Raw genomic sequence first — 20,087 nt, forward strand, 5'->3', positions numbered from 1 at the left:
ATTTAAAGAGCAAATTGGGCTGAGGAGAAAGGGAAGAAGTGACTGTCAGGGGAAAGCAGTCCAAGAGATTATGGATGGGGCAGTCACACCACAGGCAGACCCCTCCTGAGAGCTGAGCACCAGGATCAGACAGAGTGAGAGTTTTCTGGCCTGAGGCTGCTGCTGCCTTGTTTTATTGTGTTCCTTCAAAGCCAGGTGTCTGTGTTCCCTGTGGATTTCATCTGTGGAGAATTTATCACTGATAAATAACTGTTTGTATTGAATTTACAGATGAGCTAAACTGTTTTCTTTAATGCTGCAGTTTAGTACCTTTTCATTTTCAGGTTTGTGTGAGCACTGGCATTCAAAGGAAATAAATCTGTCACTCAGATAATGTACTTGCCCTTGGTACCAAAATACATAAATAAGAGTTACAAGGTCATTAGGCATATCAATAGGAAGAATAGTGTGCTGTGCATTAAACAGCTGACTTTCAGGCTGGGTTGGGCAAATAGCAGTATTCTAAAGTATATTGCTCATTTCTCCTTCTGATTGTGAAAATCAATTAATTCTTTTTTTTTTAGCACTTCTTCTTTGTACTGGAAACTCTCAGCACACGTCAGTCCAAATTTGTGAGCAGTGTGTTTTTCAGTGTATTCCATTTATCAAATGTAAATTTCAGTAGTCAGTGATTTACTACGGAACTGTTTGGAAAGCAGCAAGTAAATATTACCTAAAAAAGTATTAAAAAAAGAAAAGCCAGAGCAGAGATTTTATTTGCCGCTTCCCAAGCACTTTATCTTTGTCCTTGAAAAGGCAGGTTAGGTGGAGAATGCCCCAGTGTAGTTCTGGAATGCATCTTTATGGAAATGTGTTTTTATTCTCAGTAAAAGACAACCTTGGAAAGTACTGGAGTACTGCTTATATTTTAATATCTTTCATTTTCAGACTTTTCTAGTAGGTGCAGACCTGAGGGAGCTGGATCCATAAGCCTCCCACACTCTGCATCACTCCAGATTATGCTGATGCAAAGAGACAAGCCCTCATTGTCCCCTGCCGTGGAGTTCAGACAGTAAACAATCGGCTGGGAGAAAATTGCTCAGTGTGGGTTCCATGGTGTCTGGGCAGGCTGGGTGACACAGTCTCCACTCAGCCCCTTTTAGCCCTCTTCATCAGCTCAGGGGCACAGAGATAAGATGATGAGAGGTCTGGAGCACCTCTCCTGTGGAGACAGCCTGAGAGAGTTGGAGATGTTTAGTCTGGAGAAGAGAAGGTTCTGGGGTGACCTTAGAGCCCTTTCCATACCCCATTCATGTGTCAAACACAGCCAGATGACACAGCTGATTTTTGTTGAAGTTTCAGTAACAAACACTCGATTAAAATAGCACCCATGGCGGGGGTTACCACTTCACAATTTGTTCTCTGCCCGATGGTCCCAAGAACAGTGATATTGTGGTGAAGGACTTGTCTCTTTATGGCTCCTAAACTTGTACCTAATGCAGCCATCTGCATCCCCTCAGACCCACCTGCCGTGTGCAGCGAGAGGAGAGCTGTGCAATCCTTGTGAACTGACTAGCAAACACCCTACACACAGCTCCTGCACAGAAGCACTTGTATTGCCTCCAGGGGGGAAAGAGAAGCCCCGTGGCTGTTTCTCAAGTTTCATGTTGCTGGAATGGCTCCCAAGGTATTAAAAAGTCTTTTTTTCCCAGCCCTGCGCTCCAAGAAGAAGTCGAGATTCCTCGGCTCTGCTTTTCAAGGCTGTTTATTTTCTCTTACCTAGTACATTCTTTCTCTGACCTGCTGAGGTCTGTCCAGCAGGTCGTGTTGAGGCACACTGACCGCCCTCGGGGTGGTGTTAGCTTTTTATACTAAAAGCTACATGTACTTTATTTACAATAATTTCCCAATACCTATCACCTATGTTAGACAGTCTGTCTCTACTCTAAACCAATCCAAAAGTGTCACCATCACAGCAGAAGATGAAGAACAAGAAGGAGAAGAAAGACAGGACACGCCCAGATTCCTCCATCTTGCCTCTTGAACCCCTATTCTAAATCCCCAAAATTCTACTTTTTCACCCTATGATAAATTCACTAACATTCTACTCAAACCCTAGTGGCTTTTAACTCCTCACACAAAGTTGGTAACTTTTTCCATGGGCTAAGAAAGAAGGCACAGATGTCTTTGACTCCGTGCCAACGTCTCTGAGCCCCCTGCCAGGGTCTGGAGCCATCCAGGGCAGTCAGAGGAATGTCCTGGGTTGTGACAGCTGTTTTGTGTGCCTCCCCCAGGTGTGGCAGTGCGGGGGCAGCATGGAGGTGCTGCCCTGCTCCCGCGTGGCGCACATCGAGCGCACCAAGAAGCCCTACAACAACGACATCGACTACTACGCAAAGCGCAACGCCCTGCGCGCCGCCGAGGTCTGGATGGACGACTTCAAGTCCCACGTCTACATGGCCTGGAACATCCCCATGGCAGTAAGTACAGCCCACACTCTGGCCTGAGCACAGGCAGAAACATGAAGCTGTTCCTAATTAGTTCTTGGAGATCAATGTTGCGGTGTTGTGGGTCCCCAGGACGAGGTGAGAGATGAGAATTGACTCCAAGTTCTCAGAAGGCTGATTTATTATATTATGGTATTCTATTATATTAAAAAAATTATATACTAAAACGGCACTAAAGAAAGAGAAAGGAGACATCAGAAGGCTAGACAAGAATGAATAATAAAAACTCGTGACTGACTGGAGTCCCGACACAGCTGGCTGTAATTGGTCATTAATTAAAAACAATTCACATGTTTGGATAAACAATCTCCAGGCCACATTCCAGAGGGGCAAAGCATGGAGAAGCTGAGGCTTCTCATCTGCTCAGGAGAGAAATCCTGGCAAAGGGATTTTTCAGAAGATATCATGGTGACGGGTGAAGGAAGTGGGCAAAGCTCAGGGAAAGTGCTTTGGTGCATGCTCAGTACAGAGAGTTCTGCCAGGAGAACTTACTTCCTCAGTCTAAGTTTAGTTGTGCACTCAGTCCTGACTGTTGTATGCAGTGACACAGATTTATAATTTAACCAGAACAAAATGTCTCAGGTTTATGTGCTCCCCCAGAAGTCGTTAATTTGGGGCACTGTTAAACTCTGAGGTGTTCATATGCTACAACAGTGGGGACAACAGAAATGTCCATAAATAAATATCATCATTCATTGTGAGACTCAGTAGACCTCACCAGCATAAAAAATGAAGTATGCAATAAAAGAATCACACATTAAATAGTTTTATTGTCCACAGGCTGAGAGGTGCAGCGTGAGCACGTTCTGCTTCTCACGGTGCATACGAATTGTAGCTGGCATGTGGGAGCCTCTAGGAATCCATGTAATATAAATATTAGATAAAATGTAGGTTCCATTTATCACTTAGTTCTGTAAGTATATCACATGCTACATTTGCACTGAGCACAATTCTTGAAGAGTTTTATTTTATATCCCAGCCAGGTGGAAGCTGGCTGTTGGTGTGTTCTTTGGCTGTGTTTGCATCCAAATTATTCCCATGAAGGGGCACAGGGAGAGCAGCTGAGGGTTAACATACACTGACCTGTAGGTAAGGATGGTTTAGTTAACCCTTACAGCAGGGGCTTGGCCAGAGCCAAAGCAAATAGGAACAGGAATGTTCCTATCAGAACAGGAAAATATGGAAACCCAGAGGTGTCTGGGAATATTCAGTTATGACCTGGAGTTCATCAAAGTCATGGGAGTCTTGTCAAAGACTTCATTGAATTTAGTCTGTCCTAAACATCTACTCATACTTTGGTACCTAGTTAATACATGAAACCCCATTTTTGTTCTTTCTCCTTACAGTTTTTAAAATACACATTTTAAAGGAGCAATGTTTCCTCTTGGTCCATTTGATGTCTGAATATGCCAGATATTTTCACAGCTCTAAATTCACTCACTGCTGTTCAATATTGGACACTCTGTGCAATGTGTTTTTGGTGACTTCTTTTGGCACAAGAGGTAATTGCAGAGAATTATTTTGCCTTAACAAAAAGCAGTGCCACATCACTTTTTCCACACAAGATTTCTGTGACAGTAGGAGGAAGACAGTGCAGTGTCCATAAAAAATTTATGAGCATTTTGGTCCTGTCTGAACACATAAAATACACTTGCTAAAATGGTCAGTTTTCAATTAGGAGATGAAAAACTAACCTCTGTAAATTTGCTTGCTTGATGACATGTGCAAATGAATTCTGAGAAAAGATGATATTTAAATAAGCATTTACGCCAAAACATGATTTCCTTTAATCTCTCTGAGATTACTTATTGATGCAGCTTTCTGCACTCAGCTATACAGCAGAGCTTTTAAAAAAACCCAGGCACATCGACAATAAAAGACATAAAATCAGCAGTACTGAACATTAAAATTTCCTTTTTATAAAATAAATTGATTGATTGATAAAATGTGCATCATAAAAATAAGCCTATTAGCTCTCAGGAAAAGGAAGCTGATGTTAGTGTTCATGACATTATTCAATACAGATGACAGAAGAACTCTACTTTTGGCATAAGCCATCACAAAAACCTTCTGCAGGGGAATTACAAACTGGTTAAAAAGAATATGTCCACAAACTAAATCCTGTGGACACCTCATTCTTGTGCCATCACACTGTAACCTGCCCATGGTGGCTGCAGCTGGCACAGAGGGTGAGCACAGCTCAATTTGTTTTCACAGCTGCTCCATTTGCAGTAGAAACAGCACTGCAAAAAAGGGCACTGTATTGCCTCATTTTAAATAGGGCAGAGAAAGGTAAAACACATGCATTTTCCCATACCACAAAACTGACCCAAATTAACTCTTCTATAACTTATATTCTTAACTTCTCCACATTAACTCTTCTTCCCACCATCTTTTTCACAACTCACAGGTTATTGAGAATGTGTGCATAATGTTTCTCTAGCTCAGCAGATGGTCTTGGGCACACCTGCAAGATCATGTTCCTATAACCTTCAGCAGCAGGTCAGCACAGCTTTATTCCAGTTAACCAAATTCTTGGTAGATCCCCACTTATGATTAATTCCTCGACAATTTTAGTGATAAAGGAATCTTGCACTGGATGATTTATTGCACTGAGTGCCTCAGAGGATTCTCTCCTTCCACGCAGCCTCAAGTACCACGTAAATTAACATTCATTTGAATGGATGCTGCACTGAGGGCTCCTGACAGAACGTGCATCAGCAAGCAGCAGTGAGCACAGCAAACCCTTTATGTGGCAAATAGGAAAACCTGTTCAGTATTACACTTGTATTCTCTCCTGAAAACCAGGCATCTGTTGGGGATCTTAATAAACCCTGAGCTAAGATTTGCTGTTGTCTTGGAACCCTGCATTAGAAACAATCTGTAAAATGTACAGATATTCTTCTGGAGGAAAAGCACAAGGCACTTCAGAGAGATCTCATGCAAAACTCCCCAGTTTCAGTCCATTTGATTAATATAGTGTCAGAAAAGGTTTTTGGATGAGGTAACTCTTACTGTCTTAATGTTGAACTGTGATGATTTATAACACTTTAAATCAACAGACTCTAACTCGGGACTCACCAGTTTTAAATGGCTGACTTTGTTCATATTAACTTGAATCTTCCAGCCTGTGTCTTTCATGGGATTTGTATTTAAATGTGAATTAGATTCTGAAGTAGAATTATAAAGGTTTTGAGTTTGACTGCATTCTATGGCTCAAGTCTGCAAATGAGCTCCAGTTCTAGTAAAAACTGAATGCTGGTGTGTATGAATGCTTAGTGGAGCTTAATGATTTTTGAGCAGCTTTGCTTTGAAGTTTTAACAGATCTGTTCTGACATCATTTACTTCACTCAATACTCAAATCTCTTACTGGAGTAAAGCATGACCAAGCTACCATATTGTAGATCAGAATTACTGCCTAAATTCTAAATGAATCTGAAAACAAAGGCTTCAGGATTGATTGCAAACACTTAGAACTGCTGTAAGTAACAACATTCTTATTGTATTCTTATTATTTTGTTTTATTTTGGGGTTTCCTTTGTTCTTTATGTCCTTTTTCCACTGGCTTTCATTAATATTTATTTTCTGCACTCAACACCAGCTGTTTGATGAGCTGCTGCTCACAACAAAAGAAGGAAAAGCGGGAAATGCAGCTTACTATACAAAATGAACTCCAGTTTGATTTCAGTAAAGATAGCAACCATAAAACCAGTGCAGTGAGATTTCTTTGTTGGTTTTCTGCTTTGCAGAACCCCGGAGTTGACTTTGGAGACGTTTCTGAACGAATTGCTCTGCGACAGCGACTGCAGTGCCGGAGCTTTAAGTGGTACTTGGAGAACGTGTACCCTGAGATGAGGGTTTACAATAACACAGTCACTTATGGAGAGGTACAGCATGTCTTTGGAAACACATCACAGCTGCACTCCAGCACTCCTCTGCTTTCAGAGCTGGCTATCAGGATGTACAGAGCAATTACACATCAGCGCGGCAGTGGTGACAAAAATGCCCTCCCCTCCTTTTAATCAACACTAAGGAGTGTGGCTTTGAGAAGGCCTGTTCCTTTTGTTGGAGGGCAGCAGGTTGTAGGCACACAGTTTGTGGTGGTTGGGAGTGGGGCTGTGGCTGAGCCTCATCCTTAATGAGCTACAGCTGTGAGAAGCAGGTGAGCAGAACTGACAGCAATGAGCCACGGAGTGCCCAGGGGCACTGAGCAACCACCAAAGGGAGCAGAGGGCACACAGGCGCACTGCATCAACATGATGGGTATAAAAGGTTGGGCTAAAGAACAAGAGGGGTGGGTGTTTGAAGCCTTCTGAAGTAATGTGATGTTACTCTGTGTGGGTTGAAGCCTTCTGGTATTGTATGGTGATACTCTGTGTATCGTGGCTCTCTTGACTGTGATGTATGCTGCAGCACAGGTGAAGTCATCTTTACTGACAATTACACACAACCTCCTTGGCTCTCATTTTAAAACACTGAGACATAAGTTTGAGGCAATCATTTTCCCAAAGAAGATGCCAGAGACATCATAAGGAAAATGTCAGTGGTCAACAGAGCTCAAATAATTGTCTACATGAGCTGCAATTAAATCCGAAGGCGATATATTTTCCCACAAGACAGCTAAATGAGACTGTTCCTTTCTCTTCCATTTGATGGACTTCATACAAAAATAAGTCAGGCACTTGAGACAGTGACACAAAGTGGAGGTTTTAATCCATAATATCACTTTGCATCCTAATATAACTATCCCCATCAGGAACTGAGAAAAGCCATTGAGTAAATTCAAGAGGAGCTGTTGGTATCTGTCAGCTCTGAGAAGGTTGTTAACAGTGAAGAACATTGGCAGAAGTGCCAATGTTGTGTCAATTATACCAGACCCTGAGCAATCTGGGCCCTAAAACAAATTTTGTTCCTCTCGAGCTGTCACATAGAAGGTTCTTGAGTCAAAAAGGAAGTTCAGAGATGCAAATATCAAATTCTTTAACATTTTTAATAGAATAAAGCCACACAAGATATTTACCTGTTATAAACCAACCTAGGTCCCTTTCAGTCTTTAGGCTTCATCCTAATGACATCAAGCTTGTTGTAAAGTACTTCTGGTTATTTTCCTGGAGGAAAAGATGTCTGGATTTTTGTGAGTTTCAAGAAAAATAAATGTATTGAGTAGATGTGAGACAGATTGAAACAGTAGTAAAAATATATTTCCTAGTGACTCAATTCCCCTTTTTTTAAAGCCATCTCATAAAGCTGTCTTCATCTTCTTTAGCCTTGATAGCACCCAAGACATAAAATAAACCTCCTGAAATTTAGTTGTTGGTGAGCCCCCTTATCCAATTGGATTCCCTGTTATGCTTGTACACTATAATATGAAGGAATATATACTGATTTTTTTCTGACACCTTATGCTGCTTATGTTTCTAAATTATGGGGGTGGCCAGACCAGTACTTCACAGTCTAAACCAAAATTGACCTGTTGAGTCTTTTGAGGTGAATTTCTTGTTTATGATATCTCTAAAGTTCTTCTATGTTCAAAATATGTGTGTAATGCTTCCAGCCTCAAGAGAAAGGCTGGAAGGGTTTTCACAAGAGCTCCATCCCAGTTTTTATAGACTTGTAAATTCTTCTTGTCCAGGGAGGCACAGGAATTTTTTACTTCCTTGGATCTCTGAACCTGTGCCCTTTCATAAAATGTGCTTTATGTCACTTCTGTACATAACAATGTACTATATTTTCAGTTCAGATAAAAATTTTTCACATGCTTTTTTGGTTTTATATCAGCAATAGGAAGAAACAAAAGCATGTTAGATCCAACACCAATCCTGGGTAGCTCCTATCCTGTTTGTAAAGCCACATTTTCAACATGCAGGGTCAAAATTTATGTTTGCACATTGGCAATTTGGAGCAAAACTTGGCCTGGGTGAATTTTAGGAAGTTCTGATCCTTGAATAATTGCCAAGATTGTACCTTTGACCCAAGGTGTGTAGAGACAGCAGCTTGTCCAAACAATGTCTTTTCCTGGATCAGATTCACTGCTGGCACCCTGTCATAGCTGAAGGAGAAACAGGTGTCCCTCAGAAAGCAGTTTTACATAGTACATTTTTCAGGAGCTGTAGCACATCTGAGATTTAGCTGGACTGGACAAAAATGGGGATTAATTTCCAGCTGAAGTGTTTTCATTCCGTTCTGGTTCCAGGTGAGGAACAGCAAAGCCAGCGGCTACTGCCTGGACCAGGGGGCTGAAGAGGATGACAAAGCCATCCTTTATCCCTGCCATGGAATGTCCTCCCAGGTAAAGGGTGAAAATCCCATCATGAGTGAGAAACCTTGAACTCAGAGAATATTCAGAAGAAACAAAGAGTAAATGGATGTATTTGGGTTGAGTTTGGCAGTATAATTCCTGAGCTGCAAAGGCAAATGTCTGGCTTTGCTCCAGTCTTGTCAAGTGCCTTTTCCAAGGCTGACCAGCATGTGAATCCATACTTTGAAGTTGCCAGTTAGGGAAACAGAAGAATCACATTACTTGTTTGAGTAACAGGGATCCACTGAAGATTAATTAATTTAGGTACTCCGTGTGAGTGAGCAGTTCTTCTTGCTGTAACATGACTTATTCATGGTACCTCTTTAATTTAACTGTTCCTTGGTCCAACAGGCTCCTGGGCAGAAATTATTTATCAAGCTGCTGATTTGATTCCCCAAGTAGGCAAAAAGTTAAGCACATATTTAACATCAACTTCAAAGGGAATTAAGAATATCCTCTAAGACTTTTCTAAAAGAGAAGATTTCTCTTTTTTTTTTTTTTTTGTCAGTCCCTGTACATATTATTTTCTTTCAGATGTCTGAAGATTTAAACATGACATTTCTTCTTTCCATGCTCATAGTGACTTTACTCATACAAGTTGGATATTATTTAAATCCAGGACTTGAGTTTTTCTGAAATACACTTCTTGTTTCTTTTGAAGTAGCATCTGAATCAAAACTATATTAATGAACATTCTCATGTGTAAATAAACTGTGACCTTATCAGGCTGAACAATTATCTGAGGTTCAGTCATGCATATATTGATTGGGAGTCCTGGCTCGTGCATCACCACGGGGGTGAAGTGAGACAGAGACAGTAATTCCTCCTGGCACAATGTCCACCTTTGGCAGGATCATTATGGAGTATTTGACTGACACTCTCCTAGTAGAGGTGGAAGGAGCAGCCTTTGAATAAGGTAACAAAACAGCATTGCTTAAATAGATGTAAATTAGCTTCTCAAGAAGACTCTCATTAGAGATGTCAAGGTGCTCAGAGAGAGCTCAGTCTCCTGCTCCATCCTAATCGGAACAGAAAGTTGCAAATTTAAGTCTTTCCTGAAAGTCCCTTAGCAACACCTAATCTCTATCATAGTGTGCTAGCACTTAGAAGAGTAATGAAATAAATGGTTCTGACTGTAATTTATTTTGCAATTTAAGTCCTTAACCTACTTGTTTGCCTCCCTGATTCCTGTCTCACAGAGCAGGCTTTGACTTCAGGAAGAAAATAGATGAGGGCATAAGTTACAGTGAATTCTTCCCTTTAAAACAAACAAACAAACAAAACACAGGAAAAGAGTTTTCATTCTGCAAGAAACACCAAGTGAAGGCAGAGGTGATGTTTTATCTAAGTTGAGTATTTCACAGACAACCATGGGTTGGAGGCACTCAAATGCAGCCAAGTTAATTAATGATTACACAGCTGGAAAACTTCTATAATCTCACCACAATTTACAAAATTAATTCAGTGTGAGAACCACAGCTGCACAAACCCTAATCAAGGATATTCAAGCACATAGCACGAAAGGTGTTGACAGCAAGCGTTTTAATATATTAAATAAACATTTTTTAAGCGCCTCTTCTAATCAGGCTGGGTGAGCATAGTTGTCTGCTGCATTTAGCTTTCCATTTCTGACACTTTTCATCTCAAGCATAGGACATAAAATACCCCTACTGAGCTGAGATTTGGGTTATTTGTACATGCCTACTGAATATAAATTTATATAAATATGGAACTCCCTTTCCCCAGTTGGGTTATCACTGGTGTTCATGTGTCCTACCAGTGTGAAAGCCTCTCCCTGTTTATCTGTTTGTTTTCCATACTCTTCAATTCTGACAAGCAGATTACCAGTGATTTTAGTGTACACATGGTTCCACTGAAACCCACCCAAGTCAGGCAGATGTTTAAAGAAAGCTGAGTTAGGAATAAGATTACTGTTCATCTGTGATAAAATGTTCTTTTTCTCTATGTCTTACCTTTCTGTTTCCCTTGGATGTTGTTGTCCTGCATTACAGTGGCAAAATAAAACCACTCCACTGTGACTGCCTTTCCCTGTGTGTGTTTTCAAGATCAGTTTTCACCATGATAAATCACATCTTTGTAATGATATCAGCTTTTAAATTTCTTTATTCAAACAGGGACAAGCTCTTTTATGGATGCTCTGGAATGCATTTAGCCTGAGTTTACATCAATTTAGTTAAATGAGTTTGACTTGAGCTAAGTCATTGTAAGCTAACAGCTAAGAATATCCAGACAAGGTTTTGCATCAGTCTGAGTCGATTTCAAAACCTATTGTACAGCAAAGTAGTGTCCTTTTTATATGTGTTCATTGGATCTGAAGTTTGAGTCTAATGGCTTTCAGGAAAAAAAAATTTGCAAATACTACTGGGAGAAACAGTCCAGGGCTACAGAAGATTTGTAAATAAAGAAATATATTTGGAGGCTTGAACTGCTCTGCCTCTGTGTGTGGCTTCCATTGTGCAATCAGCTGCAAAGCCCAGTGGTACTACAAACTTTTGTTGTAAAATAATTTAAAAAAAAAAAAAAAAAAAAAAGTGAGGTTCTGAGGACAGATACAACGCCCCCCAAAAGGGGAACTTGTTGTTCCGAAAGCTTCATAGAATGGTTACAGGACATGCAGGATTTGAACCATCTGAGAGCACTACACAGCCCCAGTGGAAATATTCACTATCTCAGAGCCTGACTTGAATGCCATGATGTGGGGCTGATTATATGGTATGTGAGGGAGAGGAGAACATAATGAAATGGCATCGTGGGATAGAAGGGCCAGGGTGAACAGCCTCCTCCCTTCCCTTTCACAGCAGAGAGGGGAGGCACTGCAGCTGTGAAAGAGAGAACTCCCTCTGCATTGACAACAACCAGAGGGAAGGGAGAGCTCCCTGCTCAGATTCCTGGGGCTGCAGCTACACAGAGTGAGAGGAGATGAAAGGCTCTGCTTAAACTGTTGCTAGAGGGCAGGTATTTAACATTTTGCTGGGTAGAGGTGTGACTGCCCAGATTTGTGTGCAGGGCAGCAGGGTGGATGAACAGGTGCTTTCTCCACTTGCAGGAAGAGCTGGGTGGGATTCTGGAGCAAGCATGGAAGTTTGATAAGCTGTGATCTGTTTGCCTTGAGGGGACAGGTATTCTGGAGATGTCGGGTGTTTGGGATTCCTGCATCACTCACTGTTTCAGTCCTGTGTCAGCTGACGGCTTGCCTTAACTGCAGGGCTGAGGAACCATTAAAGGTTTCCTTTTGCCTGGAGAACAAGAGTAAGAGAGAGAGGTTAAATTTAGTGTGGAAAGCTACCAGACCCATCCTAGTAACTGTTTCCTACAAACAATTACCTGCAATCATTTGGTGCTTTGTTCACTTGACTGGAAGTTAGCAGGAAAGGATGTTTTTGAAGTCAAATCCTCCAGTTTAAAGCTGCCATTTTCTTACCACATTAATATTCCTGGAGGATCATATTCCATAGGCAGCAGCACTGACTATTTTTGATCCAGGTATGGTGGCTTTGATAAAAACCTTTGACATCTTTTGCATTCTGCTCAGATTTCTGAATGTTGAAGGGAAAACTGTCCTATCTTACATCAGTACAGCAGATGGTATCAGGATTAGATCTTTAGTATTTAATAGAGCACTTGGCTTCAGTGTCATTTGAATCCTTCAGCTCTTCCTAGATAAAAGAGACAAACTGAGTGAAGGTCCATCCCAATGTGATGTATAAAAGTGTGCTTCTGTTCTGCAGCTTGCAATTTGGAGTGTGTAGAAATCTGAGGATCTCAGCCCATCAAAACCTGCACAGATTTTTTTTTTTAAATTAAGATTTAATAATTCTTAACAAAGGGAACTTTGTCATTTGATTTTAGCTGGTTGGCACTGGGAATGGATTTAACATGGTGTATCATGCCCACAGTCCTAACATAAATAGGAATTATTTCTTTTTGGATGAGTTAATGACACTTAAGATCAAGTTTGAGCACAGGAGGTACAATTTTCATTGGCTGCATCCCAGTTCCTGCTTTCTATCCTATAGTATTAAGCAACTTGTTTTTAGTGCTTAAAATAAGCATTAAAAATAACTATTCCCTTTAATGTTTATTTTATTTTCACAGTTTATGTTGTCTCTAGGAAGTTAAGACAGGAATTCTTTGGAGAGAGATGTTATTCATCATATAGTAGTTTCTTGAACCTTAATTTCTGGTCTGATTTTGCAGAAGCAGGCTCTACAGCTTTCCTATTTAATATGGTCTGAACCGAGATAATCCTTTGTGGGTGGGGTTTTTTCTATTTCTATTTTATTGCAGAATAAGCCTAAGTTTTCATGACTGTTGTAACAGCTATAAAAACTTGACAGAAAGTGCAGGTTCAGGAAATTAGGCCCATGCTGTTCCATTTGTCTCAAGATTGTACAGATAAGAGTCTCCTGCACGGAGCCATCCCTGACCCTGTTGAGCTGTAACACCAGCTGCCACTTTCAATACTGCAGATAGTTTAGAATTGAGTTAATGCATCTTCCACTTCTAAAGCCTAAGCAGGACTGGTCCTTTCTGCTCTGACAGGCTGCTCTATTACAAAGTGCATGGCCACTGTGATACAGAGCACATGGAACTCTGGCTACTGAGATTCTGATGACAAAGAATGTTTTAGACCATTTTAATACCACTACACAAAATGCTGCTCATCTCAAAAAGGAAAATCAATCCTATCCCACAGAGCAGAGAGCCCATTATAAACATTTCTTCTGATTATCTACATAAGGCAAAGCCAACAAGCTTGTAGGGCAGTATTTTGGGACTACAGAGAGATAATGAAGACTGCAAGATGAATATATTTTCTGGTCAGTGTTTCAGCCATTCCTGCAGTTCATTTGAATTCTGCTGGAAACCCATTAAATAGAAGTGTGAAATATACAGTCTGGTTTATTTAAGAAAAAAAAAAAGACAAAGTGTTGTGTTTGATTTGGATTTTTTTAAGCAGCTCCTTCTTATGTGAAAAAACAAAGTTAATTTGTCTGACCTGGCAGTTCCTTCTTATTTTGAATTACTTTGCTTGCTTGAGCTTATTTTACATATGTCCCTCCTAACCTCAGAGTGGAAAAAAACCCCAGAAGTGTTTTGATGAAGTGTGTCCAGACTGTGCCATGACAAAGGCACCGTTCATACCCAGAGCATCCTCATGTGGTTATCTCTCTGATGTAGGCTCTCTTCTACCTCTGTGCTTCACATGGCTGCTCTGAACAGGAGTGGCAGGTGGGAAAATGAACACATACTATGTCAAAGAGCATCTGGTCTGGGAGCAAGTAGACCATGCTCTTTTTACCACCAGCAAGAAATGATTATTCACAGCATGATTCTTCTGAGGTTAATAAGGATGGCAGTAGAAAGCCAGACTCTAATTTGAGTTTTTTTGATTGATTCTTAATGATATCTCACACACTGGTCAGTGGCATCCAATAAATGGCAGGCACTTCTGACCTTCCTTCCCTTTCTTGTTAAGTAATTTCAGCCATATAACAGCAATAGGACCAGACAGGCAGTGAATTTCCTGGGTGGTAATTGCATTTCTTCGGTGGCTCCGATCCTCACCCTGCAGCATCCAGGCTGACAGCACACAAGCCACGTAGCTGACTCCACTCTGCAGTCTTTTGGCACCTGGGTGTTGCACTTTCAGAGTAGGAAGGGCAAAATATTATGCTGGTTTAATGACTCTGGGTTTAAGCACAGAAGTGAGAAGTAGATAAGTCTGATTTGACGTATTGGCCTGCTGCCAAATTAGCATCGTGCATTTTTGCTTTAATGTGCTTTACACAAAACTGAAATACCAGAGTGTCATTCTTTATTATGTAGGCCTGAAGCATATGTTAGCAAATTTGCTGCCATTTCCCTCATGGTTTCTTTTTTCCCTCTCATATTTTTGGATACGGGTTGCATGACTGGATTTTTTCAGTAATGTTTATTTACAAAAACTAATTAGACTTGTTGCTATCAATAGCCTCTAACAGAGCTCTTAAGAACAAACTGCACGACAAAATTGACATCGTGTCCTTGTTAAATCAACTCCTGCTGAGTGGGCACGATTTACATATTGATTACTTCACTTCCTTGATTGTCCTTTTTGCAGTGACATAGTGGGTGGGGAGTGGTGGGGAGAAGAGGGGAACGTTGTGCTCTATGTTTTACCAACATTGCCAAAGTTTGCCCTTGAGCAGTGTGTGCCAGACCCAGTGTGCAGCAGGACCAAGGGCTCCTCAGCAGCTCAGAACTCTCCTTTCTCCCCCAGCTTGTCCGCTACAGCTCGGAAGGTGTCCTGCAGCTGGGGCCACTGGGCTCCACCGCCTTCCTGCCCGACTCCAAATGCCTGGTGGACGATGGCAAGGGCAGGACACCCACCCTCAAGAAGTGTGAAGATGTCCTGAGGCCAGCACAGAGGTTCTGGGATTTCACACAGGTGTGGAAGAGCTGAGGAAGCCTTGAAGAGATGAATTAAAGAGGGATGATGCCAAGGAGGTCTTTGGAGTGCTGTACCAGGAATTCCCCCCAGTACTTTTTAGAAATAGTCAGATATGTTTTCCATAGATCATGTGCTACCCAGGAATATTCCTTCATTATTACTAGAAATTTTGGGGTATGATTTCAAGGAATTTTTATTTATCCTGTTTTGGAATATTCTCAATTTCTGTCTTGATTGTCAAGAATATGCTTGTAATTGTTTACTGTCCAGGAGTTTTTTTGCATTTAGAACTTTTCTAGTTTTTTTCTAGCACCTTTATAGGCATTTTTTAAGATCTAGAATCTTCAAAACAGTTTTAAGACTTTCAAAGGCATGATTGCAGTCTCTGGGATTTCCTATTTCTTGAGCTCTGTAGGGAATCACTAGTACTTTTTAGAGATTTTCTAGTGATTTGGGGGGATTTTCCCAGCAATTCCTAAATGTACAATTATCAAGGAATTGTTGTGGTACTTTTTATGAATTAGCTAGCTTTTCCTAGGAATTTCTAGGACTTTATGGGCCATTTATCACTTGATATATACAGAAATGCATTTTATAATTTTTTTTAAGGTTTTACAGATGTAGCACTGTTTTTTCTAGTCCGTTCCTTCCTCTAATCCTTTTTTTTTCCCCTTCTTTTTTTCCCCAGAATGGTCCAATCATCAGCAGAGACACAGGCCGTTGTCTAGAAGTGGAAATGTCAAAGGATGCAAATTTTGGGCTCAGATTAGTGGTACAAAGGTGCTCGGGGCAGAAATGGATGATTAGAAACTGGATCAAGCATGGTCGGCACTGACTGTGGGGCTGAGCTGCCTCTCCTGCTGCTGTCCATTGCTCAGTGTGCCATATCTCCTGAGGCATTTGTCTTAAAACAAATTAGTTTGAACAGGTCTTGGCTCTCAAGGGTCCTCCATCGTTGGGCATTCCAAGGAAAGAAAGAAGAAAAAGGAAAGCAGACACACAAATGCTCTGATTGACTTTTCCTTGCTCCAGCAGATGATGTGGGAACCTTAACAAGAGTTTTCTGTTGATTTGGAAATCTTGTGAAGACCAGAACACAACAGGAAAGTGGATTCCTTAAGCTCTCCTAGGGGAATTGACAGATCTTTCCATGCTGAGTTGAAAGGAGACGTCCCAATACTGCCTCATAAAGAGAGTTCTCTGATGGGTAGCTTTTTAGCTTTAAGTTTTGGACTGGTGCACAACTCCTACGGTGAATAATTATGTGCCTTTTTTATTGTACTTCGTATAAAAGAGGACTGGAAAAATCCCACCTTTTCAGCATGTCTGGTTCGTTGTACTAAACAAGAAGATCTGTAAATAACATTGGAAATATATTATAATATATGATACATTTCAAGGTTGATTGTTTAGGAGTCTCTGTTTCTAGAAAGAGACTGTTCTGCAAATGTTTACAGGTGGTTCTCAACCTTTGAGCTGCTGGAGGGCAGCATTTTAGAGACCTCTTCTAGTTAGACACAGATAAATGTTGAATAGGTAAAATAGCCACATGCTCTGTTATATTGCCACATTTTACATTTGTTGGCTGTAGAGACTTCACAATTTAGCACTTGGATATTTGGCTCTTCTGAGGCAGTAAATGTCCTGGTGGATGGATGGATTTCAGGAGGCCTCAGCTGGCCCCAAAGCCCTGAGTGTGTGTCCTGTCCTGCAGGTCACTGTTGTGTGAGACTGCCTGGAACAAGAATACTCCAAATCCTCCTTATTCTGGAAATAAGTTAACTGGCTTAGGTGCCATCTGTGGAGCTTAAAAACTTGGATCTTCCATTTTGTTTCCCATCCTGTGAAAATGTTAAATGTGAGCAAATATGCTGTGTGAGCACTGTCTAGACAAGTTTCCTGAATAAACCAACAAAGTCTTTTCAGCATTTGAAAAACAAACACAAGCCTGGTGATAAGAAGGCAGATTAGAACAAGAGGTAGGGAGCATATATAAATACTGTTACTCTGAAATATAAATATTTTACTGTAGCTGACCCATTGGCAGCATCTTTGTAAACCTGAATTTAATAATGTATCCAGTGGTTCATGCAGGGTCAGTGGATATGGACAGAGCAGTGACAAGGTCTCATCCAAAAGGCTGCCAAAATTGATGAGCATTGTCATCAGCAGGTTTTGGGTGTGGGTCTGTGTCACACAGCTTTTCTGTACAGATGATTTCAGTCATACTGAAGGAGAGACAGAGATGGTATTTGTTAATTTCACAGTTTAATATTTTATAGTTTAAAAAAAAAATGTTTTGTTTTACTGAGCCAGGAAAATAGCTAATTGCAGTCACTGTGGTACCATGAATCTTGGTGATCTGTTCCTTGAATAACTTTTGCCATTCCTATTTCAAGGCATGCTGAACAAAATTTAATGGAAACAAAGTTAATTTTTCAAGGGCATGATATGTAATAAAATTTTTATTTTTAACATGCAAAATCCATCAGGTCTTGTCAAATCTTGCTTAGTCTCTAGAAAGCATATCACTATGTTTTGGTCCAATTTTATTCTTGAAATACAGTGTGCAAGATGCAATACAAAGCCAATTCTCCTGGAGTTTACTTGTGGCTAATTGCTGATCTTTATTCATGTCTCATGGACCAGGATACACATGAACATATGCAAAAGAATAATTCTGGGTGAGATTCTAGATACAAAAATACTTAAAATTCTGTGTTTGTGGTAAGTTGCACACAACCTTTTGAACAGTGTAATAAGACCTGCAGGGAGAGTGGCATCTTTAATAAATCAAGCAATACTGTATAAAATCACGGACAATCTCAGTATTCAAGCCTTCCTGCAGGTCCAAAACAGGTAGGAAACTTCAGGCTAAATACAGATTGGGAACAGCTGCCCTGCATTTAACCTCCTTATGATAAGCTATCAGACAATTTAAAATTATATTTACCATCTATGCAGCAGATGTTGAAGGCTTTGTACAGGAGTGAGTTTGTAAGTGAGTTTTCATCTTCTCTCCAAATACAATTTCCACCTTTTAAAGTGTATGAAAGCTTTATTCTCCTTTTGTTTGCTCTGATGGAGTTTTACTCCTTGAGGGAGGTGAGAAAGCAAAAGAAGGAAAAGATGGTTTCACCAGGTGAGATTTTGGGGGAGTAACAGGTCATTCACACCCATTTTTAGTCTTTCTAGTGAGTAAGTGCTAACTGTTTTATATGAACATGGCAGGAAGTAGAAATTAATTATATATCAGTGTGGCCTATTAGAGTATGAAGTTACAGTACTGAACAGAAGCAAACATGCCCTGTGCTTCCTTTTTCTCTTTTATTTTTCCTTGTCTTGAATTAAGAATCCACACTTGATCCTTGGTTAGCAGTAGGGCAGCAAGCCTTTCAAACCCTGGGTAAATGAAAAAGGAGAGCTGAATATTTAGAGGAATTTAGAGTTTCAATCTACTCTCCTGAAAGGAGTCTTGCATGGGCAGTTTAGGAGCTTTGAAGCTGAATGGAGCAGATAGATCTGTGTTTACTGGCAGAGATTTCAGGGAGATTTCAAACCTTCATCTGACACCACCATGATCAGAGAGAATTGGGTGTCTTGGAATTTTGCCCCTCAGGGCATTTGACTGTGGCCACACTGTCTGAGAGTGGTCAGTCCTGGCAGGTTTGGGTGCCAAGGCCACCAGCTGCAGGAGGCTTGCAAGAATCAGACTTAGGGTACAAGAAGGAAAACAGGTTTTTGTGGTACATAAATGGCTTTGAGATTTACATATTAACATAAAAGAAATCAAATAACTCTTAAAAGGTGGAGTTGATATTTTATGTGATTGTCCTTTTTTTAAGACTTGCTGGAACAATTTCTTATATTTGCAAAACACATCTGTTGGATTAATTTTACTTTATTCTTTATCTGTATGAACCACTGCTTTGGCTGTGGTGCTAACATGGTGACTCTGCATGTGAGAGGGTCTTAAATATTCTCTCGTCAAAGGAATAATAATAAAAAAAGCCTTGAGTATTATCTGTTTTAACCAAAGTCTATGGTTCTTTTGTCAGTATTTCACCCCTTAGTGTAATCTGAAATCCTGCTTAACGGTGTTCAGATTTTCAGTCTTGTTTCCCACAGTGCAGCATTCTAGATCTCATGAAAAGTATTCAGTGTAGTGTAATATGCCTTGTGGAGAAAATTCAGATCAAAGGCTTTCTATGCTATTTTGTTTGATTTAGGGGTTTATGGAGCTAAATACTAGGGCATAGGACAAAAGAATAGAAGGTAAGAAAGACCAGCGCACCAGTAAGAAAGTCTAGCACACTGTTGTGAAAGCCAAGCCCAGAAAAATATTCCTTTTTTAAGCATTATTCTTTTTTTAATGTCCCTAAAAAAGAGTTTGAGTCCTAAGGTAATAAAAGCCCTTTCTTTTTTGAGAGCTACAAACTATTTTCCAAGCTGAATTTTATTTTGGTTTGGTTGAATCTATTGGTTCCTCAGCCAGAACTGTCCTCTAGCCTTACTGGTTTGCTGGTTCCTGAGGCTTGCTAAGCTCCAGTGGGAAGGCAACAAGAGAAATTTGATGCTTTGGAAGGACCCACTGGATTCCCCTGCAATCATGTAAGTTCTCTTTTGTGCTCACCCACCAGAACTCTTCAGGGGTATTCCACATGCAAAAAACCAAACTCAGGTTGCACAGAAGTTTTAAGACCAAAATATGGAAACAAACAACAGCTCTTCATATGTATTTTAAAAGTGTTGAAGTATTTCTCTCAGCTGAATGAATAATTTGGGGCTCAATGTGGCTGAAGATGAAGCCTTCATGGTCCTTCATTTACAGTCCTTTTCATTTGCCTG

The 20,087-nt window shown here is 40.5% G+C and overlaps 1 protein-coding gene across 1 annotated transcript in view; it reads left to right on the top strand.

The window, feature by feature from the left end:
- GALNT9 (polypeptide N-acetylgalactosaminyltransferase 9) overlaps positions 1-19,277 on the top strand; it is a 128,080-nt gene extending 108,803 nt beyond the window's left edge. Inside the window, exons 7-11 of the mRNA XM_059863625.1 lie at positions 2,274-2,459; positions 6,237-6,374; positions 8,681-8,776; positions 15,069-15,236; positions 15,928-19,277. Of these exons, the coding sequence (XP_059719608.1) occupies positions 2,274-2,459; positions 6,237-6,374; positions 8,681-8,776; positions 15,069-15,236; positions 15,928-16,074 (735 nt within the window). The 3' untranslated portion in view covers positions 16,075-19,277. The remainder of the gene's footprint in view (positions 1-2,273; positions 2,460-6,236; positions 6,375-8,680; positions 8,777-15,068; positions 15,237-15,927) is intronic.
- Positions 19,278-20,087: the final 810 nt, after the last annotated feature.

Source organism: Haemorhous mexicanus, chromosome 19 (assembly GCF_027477595.1).
Source record: "Haemorhous mexicanus isolate bHaeMex1 chromosome 19, bHaeMex1.pri, whole genome shotgun sequence".
Classification (NCBI taxonomy): domain Eukaryota; kingdom Metazoa; phylum Chordata; class Aves; order Passeriformes; family Fringillidae; genus Haemorhous; species Haemorhous mexicanus.